The following is a 13,375-nucleotide window of genomic DNA, read 5'->3' on the forward strand; positions in this document are numbered from 1 at the left end:
ACGTAATGCAGCTGAGAACTGCAGACCTATTTAAGAAGTAGATGCTTCTATTCTAGGAAGATCTGGGGGAGATATTAGAATTAAATGCATATATAAGAACAAGATATGCCTGTTTAGGACTTTTTGTGCCTTCCTGTAACGGCCATAGGGACACTAATATGGACAATCTGATCTATTATGGTATCAGATGTTCCTAGGCTACAGAGAAGTGCTTGTCAAAGTATATACTATAGGCTAGAAGCTGGCTTGATAAGCAAATGTTTACACCAAAATACAGTACTGGAAATTTCCTTCCAGGGGTTACTATGTGGAATAATTGCTGTGAGGTGGTACTGTGTTTTGTGAAGCTCATCTTAGGATGCTACCACTATATTCCAGTACTGGGAAAAGCATTAAATTTATGCAGTAACAGAATCAGCCTTGATGTGGTCCAGCAGTCATTTGCTGAGCAGTGAGATGATATAAATAAATTACTAAAATGAAAACTCATAGGTTTAGTAAAATGTTGTCTTTTTCAGCTCTGGAGAGTACAGAGGGGCAATCACAACTGGCTGGCTCATCTCTAGAAGAACTTCCACAGCAAATTAATAGTATTTCACTTGACAAAGTGCAGCAATACTACCGTAAACTCAGGTATTTCACACTTTGCCTTTGCCGTAAAAGACACTGAAAAGAACACTCCTTGCTAAGGACCTTAACATTTAATGAAAAGGAGATTCTGTGGGTGGTGGTTTCTGTACAAATACTGGTTTTGGAGCTCCTCATTGTGTGGGAAACTTATTTTCTTCCCAGAGTTAAGCTTGTTCTGAAGCTGCACACTGTACAGGATCAAATTCCCATCTTACTGGACTTCAGAATTTTGTGCAGAGCTAAAATTACGTAAAAAAGGGGATCTGGAATATTTTAGTACAGACTCGGTAAATTACTGCTATCAAAATGGTGCTTTGGTAAGAAAGCAGATCTTGAATTACAAGATTTCTGGCATAGCCTTCCCAGCTGTTTGGTACATGATAGTATATGATGTTATATGTGTATGTGCTACAAATGAGACTCACCACCTAACAGTGTCCTTGCTGGCCTTTTTGCAGGACATTTTACCTAGAGAGATCAAACTTGCCCACTGATTCCAACACTACTGCAGTGAAGATTGACCAGGTATTGTTATTGTGTTTATTTCTACACCGCATTCTCTCACATCTCTCAGTCCAGCTGACCCATACAAACCCAAACATCCTTTAAAGAATGTTCCATACCCTAAAAAAGTGATGTGAATTTCTCCGAAGCTTGGCTACAGTTCATTTGTTTAGAAGAAACTGCAGAAGCAGGGTAGACACAAACCCCTTTACTTCGGCACTAATGAGACTCCATATTGTCCTGACTGTCCCTGCTAAAGACGGTATCTAATGTTAGACAAAACGAATTAATTGTCCTTCCCTATAGAAGAAACCTACAGGAAAATAGCACTTCCCAACATCCCATGTAAAGGCAGTCTAACTGGGGCAGGTGCCATATGTGAAGATACACTTGTAAGGCGTTAAATGCTACTGTAACGAAGACCAAAAAAAAGAGACTAGCTCTGCAGTTGTAATATGTGGTGTATAAACAGCCTATGGGAGTGGTGATAACTGCAGAAAACAGCCCCAAGCTTAAGTAATTGTATTTTTCCACTTCCAAGTTCATATATATTCTAAATAGTTGTTACTGTGTGGCAGTTACTCTGGTGTAGATGACTGTGCTTAGACATAGGATAAAGAATTGTACATGCCTTTATAACTGAAGGTGTAAGTACGCCACTGATACATTTTATTATTGCTTTGGTTTAGCTTATTCGTCCCATTAATGCAATGGATGAGCTCTGCAGGCTGATGAAGTCCTTCATTAATACAAAACCAACGCAGTCAGGATATTCCAGCAGTAACACATCAGGAGCAGGCCTGCTACCCATATCTTCTGAGCTGTGTTACCGACTTGGAGCCTGTCAGATCACCATGTGTGGCACTGGGATGCAGAGGTTTGATTTAAGAAGCCTTTCTAGTAGTGCTGAGAACTTGGTCCTTTCTAGAGATTTGAGCAATATATTTGATTCTGTGCAAAGCAATAGGAAGGTAGATCATAAGGCAATATAATAAGGACATGAAGCTACTGCCATCTTTACATTAGAGTAGGCTGTGACTTTTAATACTTAATAATTGTATTGACACACAAACTTTTTATGTTTCAGTGCATCAGCCAATGCAACTGAGTGATCTCACTGCATGTAGCTTTCAGTCCACGCTGCCTTCAATCACACCCTGAAAATGGAGAAAGTTGCTCAAAAAGACCTTTAGAATCTTGGTTCTGAGCACACCACTGCTCTTTCAGTGTCTCAAAACCACTGAGTAAAGGAAAGACTGATTTGTGAACTTTATATGAATTGATGCAGAAGAGAAGGGAAACAGGGCCTTGTAGTAACTGCAATACCTGGGTGTAACAAAGACTGGGCATGCACTAATTTCCTAAGTAAAAAACCCTAAAAAAGTAAATACAAGAACAGCAGCTAACAGAAGTTATGTACAGGACACTTACCCCTTAAGTATATCTGTTTCTAAATTTTAAATATGATCTGTGATTGAGTATCTCCTGTCCCATGTTCAGGAGTACATTGAGCGTGTCCCTGGAACAAGCAGCCATACTGGCGCGAAGTCACGGACTTCTGCCCAAGTGTATCATGCAAGCTACAGACATCATGAGGAAGCAAGTAAGTATCTGGCTGTGTGTCTGCTGCATGCCACTGCTTTCATTCCAGTATCATCGCAAAATACCAGTTCATTTCAGTGGGGTACTGCATTTTGTACACTGCAAACCCATATAGCCAAACTTCTGTAAACGTCTGAAGAGGTACACATACATTTGACAGGAACAAATTAAGTATGCATGTACAGCCATTAGAGCAATTAAAGTATAGGCCTCAGTCTACATAATTTAAAGTGTGTGTCTCAATGGTTAGAGAGGTTATGCAGCATATTCAGGACAATTTCTGTTTATAAAAAAACTAAGTCTCAGTCACAGTGTTAAATAGCAGAAATTCCCTAGTGTCAGACAGCCGTGCTTGTAAAGTGCTTTGGGACTAATTCCATCTTTTAAGTAAACACAGATGACTAATGTATCCACCCAATGGATTCCAAATCTTCTACAAGTAGTTAATGGATTCACAGATAGAAACCATACTCCCATTATAATATTTTCCCCTAAGGATCTGATGCTTTATCGATACTGCCAGTGCCATAAATCCTCTGTTTCCTTAGGGACCAAGGGTTGAAATTTCTGCCAAGAATCTGAAAGTGATGGACCAAATGCCACAGTGTGCACCTCGGTAGGTTATTATGTATCATGCTTTTTATCTGAGTGCTGGGTTTCTGTTTCTGTAACAATTGTGGAGTTTCTGTTAAAACCAAAGATCTCCTTAGGAGCAAGAGGAAAAAAGAAAAAAGTCCTGGTTTCTTTCTCACTGTACTGAGTGCACTGAAGATTATCAGCTTTGCTGCTTACCATTTGCAGATCATTAACTTCAAAGGTTTCTACATATTCTGAATAGAACATAACTGATTATAGAGAGGAGTCTTTTTTGGACTGTTGCTGTGTATTGGCAAAGCCAGTGATTGACAGCCATCTGTGGGCTGCTCAGAAAGCCAAAATCCAGAATGGCAAATCTGACTGCAGATAAGCAGACATAATTCATACGCTAACACTGTTGTGTGCTTAGCAGAGCTCAACTGTTTAGTTATAGCAGAGCAGGTTGAAGAGCGTGTGCTTTGAGACACAGCAACCCCACAGTAGCGGTCTAAAAGAGAACTTTGAAAAGCACTTCAGAGTGAGTGTATGTGGTAGTGCTGCAGTCCTCCAAAGAACATGTCACTCCAGTGTCAATAAGACTTCCTTAAACCAGTGATATCTTATTCACCTGTTAAGACTTCTGAGTTGGTCTAAGCAAGCCCCACCTCATTCCTTTTTTCCCCCATCTTTTTCAAATGTTTATAGGAAATTATTGTAAACTTTGGGGACTGGGATGCTTACTCTAATAAACAGTCTGGCCTTGCTTTTTTTAATCAGAGACCTTAAAAATAACATTTTGCATTTAGAACTTTATCCTTCTGTTGGATAAAGGGATAAAATAAAGGTCAGTGCTGGCTCCTTTGCCAGGTCCCCAGTGTCCTACATCAGCATTTTAGCAGCACAGTTCCTTTGCGTCATTAATGGCTGTACATCACTTTGGTCCATTTTTATGACCATAACAGCATGCTATGTTCAAAAAGAAACAGCTTTATAAACAAATCCTAAGACGAGGCATTTCTTTCATGTACACTCTAAATCACAATGACAAATTCCAGGACTCTGTACTTGGATTATTTCAGGGCAATAAAGCTCAGATACATGTGTTCCTAGTGGGTTCCAGTGTCATAGTGTGAAATAAAACTGAGCAAAGTTAAAAGGAAAGCTGGAGAATTCATGTTAATTCTCAGAATTATATTTCCTAGTCTTGAGGTTAGCCAAACTCTGTAGTAGCAGTCTTGAAAGAGAAGTTATGAAAGACTTGAGTTTATTCAAATGTAAAGTAGAAAAAGCCAAGAAAACCCCACCACCGCCAGTACTATCTGAATGACAGGTAAAATGTGTTTTTAGAGAAAACCTAAGCACAATTACTGATTTGAAAGTTTGTTCATGTCAACAAGCAGATGTGTTTCTGGCTGTTGGGTGGCCCAGTCTAGGAGCTTTTTTGTCCAGGAAAATGGTCATCTGGGTTTAAAGCAAAAGAAATAAAAAAAGGGCCTACTGAAGACCCATACTTGGTCAAATTGAAAGGGAGTGAGGGAAAAATAGTATAGTATTTAAGCAATGACTGTAAATACTTTAGTTAATAAATCACTAGTGGAACTTCTGAGTTTGCAATTATTAAGAATACTGGTATTCTTGATACTGGATTAGCTCTAAAGCCTATAGAATGATAAAGGAGCAGTTGTTTCTCATATACTATGCAAGTAACTTTATTTTACCATCCTTGTGATATTTAATACCGTACTAATTAGTTACTCCCATAACTAATACTGACTTCATCTGCCTTAAAGACTCTATAGGTTGTGCCAGCCACCTACAGATGGAGATTTATAAGCTGAGGAGGCACCTGCCTTGCAGCATCAATGGAGTGTTCAGCCAGGAGCAGCCCCACCTAAGGTCCCCCCACAGCACCACCAGCAATGGTGCTGAGCCCAGAGAGGAGCTGCTTCTGCTGTGGGTTAGTCGGTGATGAACCTGCTGGCCCCAGACACCAGGAACCTGCCTCTGAGCTCCTGCAGCATGTGCAGGGATTCTTGTATTTCTTTGACTTCTTGAAGAAATCCATGAAACAAATACCCCAGAGCTAAGGTGGGTGTTACTGCCGTTTCCTGGGTGCTTGGCAAAGTGACAGCTCTTTCAAGACAGTACAGGTTTACTGGTGACTTGTGTGTGCTGCCACCTCAATGTAGTGGACTTCAAGATACGGATTGGTTATGCCTCCTCTCATGCTCCCCGTACTGCATCTGGCATCCATTTAATTGCCAGCATAATTTTGGTCAGTGTTCTGGAGCAACAGCCTCAGAAACACCACTGTTTCATCGTGTGAACTGACCCGCACTTTGAATGACGAGTAGCACAATCCATGGTTTATTCAAACATGAACATCAAGAATGTCTTCTGGAGTAATTTTCCACTTCAGCCCCACGAGAAGCCATCTCCCGATGCTGCAGAGTATACATTCCATAATCCTTTCTAACATTACTTCATTTTACTTACTGTAGCTTTCAGGTTTTTGATTAACTCTTTTTACTAATGCCCTGTTATGTACTCTGGAAATACAGAACTATTTAAGAGGAGAAACTGGGAGCGAAAGATTTTAAAGGAAACTTCACAGAGAAAAAAAATCCCATCTTATAACCTGATTATTTGAACAGATGTAGTTTTTAAAACAGGTCAGAAGAACTATACTTATTTATGTGGAGTGGCATATGTGTTTTTGATCATGTTATTATATATACAAGATTTAAATAAAAATTATATTGTTTAAAATGGGACCAATATGCTGGCAGTTACACAGCTACTCCCAGTTTACTGAAAAGAAATCTACATTATTTAAAGTCTTTCAATATTTAAGTAGTCTTTAATACAGTTATTGAGATGTATTAGGGGTGCTTCTAAGTTAAAAGAAAAAAGGAATCATGTATATAATATACTTTATGTTTTTCTTGTTTGAAGCATTGTTCTCCATCCTGTCAGTATTATCCTAAGCAGAATAATTTTTCCCAAATTATTGGCTGAAACACAGTGAAACATGTCAGCAGTCTCAGGACAGACATACGGTTCTTTTGGAGTGAGTGCCTTAACACGACCGCCCAGCCCCAGGGACTTGGAATTGCAGCGGATGCAGGCCAGGGTGTGCAGGGGACTCACCATGGCTCTGGTTCTCCACAGCCTCCTTTGGAACAGTTCCAAGTCAGGACATCCCGAAGCGCTTTGCAGTGATGTACATTGTAGAAAATAAAGGTTTGGGGGTTTTATTTGTGATGTTGTTTGGTTCTTAGCTGGCTTAATTTTATTTTATTAACATCCAAGCCAAGTGAAAATCTAAAATTAGACTTTTTCCATTTGGATTGGTAGTTCTCCTGATTTTTTTATCTACACTTCAACACAAAATGGTTTGTGACAAGTTTGGAGGTGCAGATTGTTCAGAACCCTGTTTCTTCATTTTTTATCCCTTCACTCACAGACTGGTAATTCCGGGGAAGGACCATGGTTTGTTTTCAGCTCTTACTTTTACCTGTTTCCTCTGACCTAGAGCAAACCTGTTGCAGGGAGCTAGGACAACCCATCAGTCACTGGCTGTCAGAGGCAAGGGTTGTTAACCAAGTGTCTATTTGTACTGCAGCCAGAGCAGCAGGTCATTATTTCAATGCACTTTTTTGTTAATTTTGGAGGAGTTACTCTTGCCATTTGCTGTTCCAAAAAGCAATGGGTGTTTCTTTACTGAATCTTTAACTTAAAATGTAGTTAGTATTAGAAGAACTGTAGGAACCCCACAAAATGAAAAGAACACCTAGGCCAAGGTCCTTGCTTTGTTTGCATCAGTTCTGCTCAGCAGACCTGCAGCAATCTTGCAGCCTGTTCAGGATCTCAGCCCAGGCTTACACAGACACTGTAAACATTAAAGATGTGTAGCAGAGCAGCTAAGGGCATTTACACTGTGCACTGTTTTCCATTGAAATGTATGTGATAGAAGTTTTTATTATTAAAAGTTGGTTTATATTCTAAGGAAATAAGGTATGATCTTATTTTTCTGTTATACCCGTTAGTTCCTTAGCTCTAAGTTCTTCTGAACAGTTAAGTTCTGCTGTTTGCATGGAGCAATGAAGAGTTGGCAGTTTAAACTGTAAGGGAAAAGTGGGTTTTGCTGTCAGCTCAATCTGGCAGTGTAGAGCTAAACTCTTCCTGTTTGTGCAGTGTCGGCCACAGATGTGGTGTCACTGCAGACTTCCTATTAACATAGACAAGAAAAACTGTTTTGATGCTGTAATATGTCAGGGTTTGAATGCAGTGCTATTAAAAAAACAGGTTTAGGTGGAAAATGAGAGGGCAATGCACAAGCCTACCTGCAAGTGAAGAGAGTCAATAAGCACTGCAGGATTTCCATGGCCAAAAACAAAGTGAGAATCAGGCTCTCTACACCGAGCAAGTCCGATGGCAGATTTGGAGCATCTGATACACTGGAAGTATGGAAGATGTGGAAAACAGTCAGATGGAGAAAATGGAAACTAGCAGCGTGATGATGAGGTGTGTAAGCAGATGGCTAGAGGAGAGGAGGCAACACAGGAAAGAAAGAGGGGGTTGGGTGGCAGCTGCAAGTGAAATTTCTTTTTTATCAGGCTTGTAACTGAATTTGCTTAGTACCTGAAGCACAAGTACTGTGAGGCTGGGGCTGGTGTTAAGCTGGGAGGTACTCATCTGGATCCAAGTGCACACAAAGAAAACCTGGAAGACTTTTCACACTGAAGCGGATGAAATGAATGGGATGAAAGTTGACAGTACAAATATGAGTTCATGCCCTTGAAGACTGAACAAAGTATTTTGCTACATGTCTTGTAACTGATAACAGAAGAACCTTGATATAGATGACTCAGATGCAATTTGGTAGCTCAGCCTGCACTAGAAGACAGATTGCCAGTGGGGATGAAGATGATGATGAAGATTCAAGCCACTGTGCAGAGGCTAAAGAGAAACTGCAGTTGCTGGATGGTGAGGACAGATACTAAAATGGTATCAATAAAGTGGATACAGTTCTGCAAGATGAGACCAGAAAAGCTTGATTCATTAGCCAATAACTACTGATATCTTTGTAAGAAGAAAATGATGAGAAAGGTAAAGACAGTTCTATATGAACATAAATACAGCCACAAGGAAAAAAAGGAGTAGAAGCAAGCAGGGAAAAATATTGTCTTAAAATTGTTCTGGGCCTAGAAACCTTTTTTTCCCCCAATCAGGCTCTGATGAAAAAAGAAGTAACATTGACAAAGGAGCTTGCACAAGATGAAGCAGGTGGCACAGGACACTGGGCGGCCCTTCCCCATCCAGCCCCATTTGGCTACAACAGGAATTGTGCACGGGACCCACTTTGTCTGATTTTGTCCATGGCATTTGCAAAAGTATGAACTGCCATTCACATCCTGGCCTTGGCTGTCTGTTAGCAGTAGTCATTTTCATATTCCAGCAGTCATTTTCAGACTGAAAGAGTGGGATTTTTAGATCAGAAGCCACAGATTTAGACATGGATACCTCTCATTTCCATTTAGGATAAAAAACATTGGAAAGAAAAATCCACATGCACTCTTGCAAATCTTTTTTCCTCTGTCACACTGTCTTATCACCAAATAGTGCTGATTTGGGAATATTTCCTAGTTGTAAAGCCATTTTAAGATATAAACCAGAAAGCCTGAACAAGCAGAATTTCAATGTAAAGATAATTTGAACCATTCCTACAGCATGTGCATTGTTTCATCTGTCATAACCCTTGACATTATAGCTGCCTGACATGGCTTCTAAGCACCTGGCTATGGTTCACTGGTAAAAGGGCCAAAACCCCAAACTCTAACCCAACAAAGGGCTCATCAGACCAGCTTATTCAGAAATGCACATAGACATACTGGTAAGATATCACTGATTAATCAAATTGCCCAGTACAATTTGTATCTAAACCTGGTATTTGTGTAGCACAAGAGCATTCAAATATGAAGCTCAAATCTGCCATTCAGCAGAGTCCATAGTAGCTGATCATCTTAGAGGGAAGAAAAGCCTTCAAACAGCAAAAGGAATTTTACAATTCCCTTTTCCTCCCAGCTGCAGTTTGAGGAGGGAACTGGGGAACTACTTTCTTATCACTGGTATTGTGAAGATTCAAAGGAGAAAAATTATACACGGCTTTGAAAACTGTCGGTGCTTTACATATATAATACAGTTCTAATGACTTGAAAAACAGGAAACTAGATGGAAAAAAGGGCAGACATCACAACATATGTAAAACTCTCTGCTTCGAATTCCCATAAGTATATTAATTGAGAGCACTTGGTATAAAGAACAATTGAAGTACTTGCTGGGACCCATTTCAGGATTTAGAAGGACAATGCATTAATACCATGAAGGAAACTAATTTAACATTAGTTTTCATTAGCAGGGAAGAATAAACTCAAGTGAAGTTTCTTCAGACTCCCTCATCTTCAGCAGTTCCAACTCCCTGAGTTAAAGAATATCAGAATTCAGAACATAAGTAAATGTTAGGTGAATACTATTTTAAAAACATGGCCTTGGCAAGAAGATACTCAGTGTGGATTTCAGAGAAGCTCTGTTCAGGTTGTAAAGTAATTGATAATTCTTTTATCGCACAGTTTGGCATGAGGAGAATCCTGTTTATTTAAGGTCCTGCTAAATGTCAGCATATACTCTGAGAATCAGGCTGTGCTGCACAGTTGCATTCAAGCGTGCCAGAAGAAAGATCTGTTGGTAGCTGGACCCTGATCAGCTGGATGGGTTTTGCCTTTGCATTCTGAAGCCTACACTGACTTCAGAGCAGAATTGAAGACAAAGGACCTGATTATCTTAGAACAGTAAGTCTGCTGTTTGTAGTGCACCTTTCAAAGATGTCTCCAGATGAACTAAAACCATAAGATGAGATTCACTGCACTAGCACAACACTATAGAACAAACAATTCATTGCAGAGGACTGCAGAAAGGCCTTCATTTTTGCTCATTTACAAAGGGGAGGCATGGCCACAGTAGGCTGACCATTGGTTAGGCCATATTTAAAAGGCTTTTAACAGGTAACTGATGATCAGCTATAGGAGCTCAAGTAGGACTGCTACAGCATTACTGCATTTACAGCAGCTCATTTTGCACCTAAGATCAATTACCTCGTCTGGGCAGGGGGGGCAATGCTGAAATGTATAGTTTGGTTTTGCATGAAACAGAACTTCCAATGGTTTTAGGGAAATGTTACAGAAATGATATTTTTATATCAGTTTATAGGATTGGCATTTTCAAATGTTTTGTAAAAAGAAAAAGTGTACAGAATATTTGAGAGGGTTTTTCCAGTTACATTTGAGGGACTCCAGTGTACTAATAGTGTTACTGTTTTCTTCATGTTTCGGTATTTTTAACTAAGCATGTGTATCCTGCATTAAGATAAAAGTCTTAATATAATTTGTGCAACTTTTTGCGTTGTATCATCTAATCCACGTGGTTCTTTTAGTGCTACTGGGCTGTTTGGTGTGCTGTGTGCTCTGTGGTTGTCGGAGGTGAAATTAAGCCATTCAGAAAACACTGCCCAGGTGGTCACAGCAATGTGTCTGCTGTCAGACAGTATTCAGAGCACTCCTCTTAGGTGTGGAAGGTGGAGAGCTATCTGAACTGGAGACATTTCTATGGGGCTATTTAAAATACTTGGGCTATTGGTTTAAGGACCTTTTGAACTTCAAGAAGATCGAGAAAATAAGAAAACTACTTGATGTTCAAATCCTTTCTGGTTTTGTGGGATATGGGACAATTAGAAGAGCTCTTCCCTGCTGTGTACAAACTGCATTCTGCCTTTACAAGACATGAATTAAAGATCTAGATCTCTTTCCCTTCCTCTGCAAAAAGAAAGACAAAAAACTGGAGCCAGGAAATGCATTGCTGCCTAGCTGTGCACCTGAAATGGGTCCCGAATTTCCCCTCAGAGCATTAAAACTCAGCTTTGTATGCTCCTACACTTGTTCACAATCCCCAGAATGGTTACAACTATCATTTCCATTATGTATGTGTTGTATCACTGCATCCAGCAGTTAGAGTGAGGAAGTTCCGCACAGCCAGCCAGGCATACCTGATCACCTTACTCTACCCTTTGATGATACAACCAGCTTGTCAGAGCTATCAGCTGTCTTTAAAAGGGGAACTATTAATTTTTCCAGTATCCAGGGGCTTACACTGGGGTAGACTTCCCATTCACTGAAAGAATCAACCAAAGAGATTACATATCCATACCTGAAAGGGTTCAACAGGTTTCTAAGGAAGAAAAGAATAATATAAGAGTTAAATCCATTCATGCCCCTGATCAAGATACTATGATTTGGGCTTCCTTCTATTCATAGCAAAAGAGTTTAACAAGTCAAAGGAGAGATTCAAGAACAGTTTTGTTTGTAGCTTCCTGTGCAGTGAAAACTGATCCTCTGGTTTATCCTTTTATTGCATATGGAGATATGTTAAGGTTTAGTTCTCAGCCAAAATCACCCTGTTAAATTCCCTGAATCCCCAAAGTGTAGTAGCCTGAACATTGTTATAAAGCGAGGACGAGCCTCTTTAAGTTTTTAACCGTGGTTTGATCTCCGCTTCACTTGTAAGAAACTTCAAGAGGTGCTACTCAGTACCTCCTGAACAAAAGGCCTGCTTCCGCCTTGAAAGAGTTGAATACGTGGCACCAGGACAGAAACTAAAGAGAAACAAACTAAGCCAACATGCCATAGATAGTAGCAATAATGTTTCATGCTGGAGAAAAAGAGATCAGAGAATAAGGCAGTTAGTGCATGTCTCACCCTTCTCCCTAACAAGCAATGCAGCACTGTGGTCATGCCTCAAGTCTGAGGAGATATTGCTCTATTTCAGAGGCTACTTCTACATAGGAGGAAGAAGATAATCAAAAAATAAGGTAAATGAGCATAAGGAATCTGAATTAAGAAACAGAGACCTCAACTGATAAGCTTTACTTCCTGAGAGTAAGGCAGGTCATGAAAGGGACACTGAAGCAGTCTTACAGACAGAGTGCAGTAAGATCCCTAGCCCAGTATTCCTGAACACTCCAAGAGCCCAACATTTCTCATGTCAGTAATCAGCATCATTTTTTATAAAGTTCCTGTCCTTTCCCTGGTAAATCTGACTGGCTTTCTTTCCAGCCTGCTTTCTCCTTTGATCCTAATCACCTGGGCAATCAGCTATCACTAGAAAAGGAATTAACTGCCTGCTTACTGGAAATCAATTGAGATCTCTGCATTTTTCCATTTACTGTTCAGGCGAGATGAGGGGCATGGACTGGGACTGTGCCAGTTCTTTTCCTTAGAATCTTTACAGCATGTTCATTAGGTTGGACTCATACACTGTCCTGAGCAAAGAACAGCACCAGGGAATCTTCAAACAAGAACATGTGTTGGTACTCCCAGTACTAATCCCATCCATGGCTTACATTGAAGTGATGAGAACTAGAATTCTGCTGCCTGAGAACAACAGGGCAAAAGAGTAAATAGTCCCTGTTCAAGCAACAGGTACTATTTTTAGGTCTCTGACACCTCTTTCTCCTTGTACAGCCACCAGTAGCAGTGGCTCATGCTGCTGCTGCTGTTTAGAGTGCCAGGGACCGATGCTGAAGCCCTGCTGACAAAGTGCACACTGCGCTTGCTGTCTGCTCTCAGCTCACCAGCTGCTGCCATCAGCTGCAGGGAGACAGCTGCAGCCCAGCCAGGCCAGGGCACCCCGGGGACCACCAGCTTCCAAACTGGCCCTGTAGGGAAACCTGGGATTTAAATCTGCCAGGACAGGTGCTGCCACCTCCTGCAGGCACAAGTACATAGGAAAGCTGGGAGGAAGACACAGAACTTGTGCTCTTTGCCCAGCCTCCACCTGTGTACTACATTATGATAGGCAGTTTTTGCTACAGCTGACATATGGCCTTAATCATCAGTGTTACTCCCAATTTTCTTTTTTTTAATAGTCGTCCTGTGCTCATCAAAAAGCTGGAGTGCTCTGCAGTGATTAACTGTCTCCATCTTACAGATAGCTTTCTATTAAAATAAAT

The 13,375-nt window shown here is 40.5% G+C and overlaps 1 protein-coding gene and 1 long non-coding RNA gene across 5 annotated transcripts in view; both read left to right on the forward strand.

The window, feature by feature from the left end:
• Window positions 1-6,576, forward strand: part of PREX1 (phosphatidylinositol-3,4,5-trisphosphate dependent Rac exchange factor 1) — a 148,035-nt gene extending 141,459 nt beyond the window's left edge. For all 4 annotated transcript variants that reach the window (XM_061375634.1, XM_061375635.1, XM_061375636.1 and 1 more), the window contains exons 35-40: window positions 519-633; window positions 1,089-1,155; window positions 1,824-2,011; window positions 2,635-2,737; window positions 3,285-3,352; window positions 5,103-6,576. In XM_061375634.1, the coding sequence (XP_061231618.1) occupies window positions 519-633; window positions 1,089-1,155; window positions 1,824-2,011; window positions 2,635-2,737; window positions 3,285-3,352; window positions 5,103-5,145 (584 nt within the window). In that variant the 3' untranslated portion in view covers window positions 5,146-6,576. The remainder of the gene's footprint in view (window positions 1-518; window positions 634-1,088; window positions 1,156-1,823; window positions 2,012-2,634; window positions 2,738-3,284; window positions 3,353-5,102) is intronic.
• Window positions 6,577-8,604: 2,028 nt separating this feature from the next.
• Window positions 8,605-10,769, forward strand: LOC133224257 (uncharacterized). The gene is made up of 2 exons (XR_009728812.1): window positions 8,605-8,708; window positions 9,945-10,769. It is a non-coding gene; the product is annotated as an uncharacterized LOC133224257 (long non-coding RNA).
• The last annotated feature ends 2,606 nt before the right edge of the window (window positions 10,770-13,375 follow it).

Source organism: Neopsephotus bourkii, unplaced genomic scaffold (assembly GCF_033783945.1).
Source record: "Neopsephotus bourkii isolate Nb327-2 ecotype Australia unplaced genomic scaffold, CSIRO-AGI_Nbou_v1 NB_1663, whole genome shotgun sequence".
NCBI lineage: Eukaryota > Metazoa > Chordata > Aves > Psittaciformes > Psittacidae > Neopsephotus > Neopsephotus bourkii.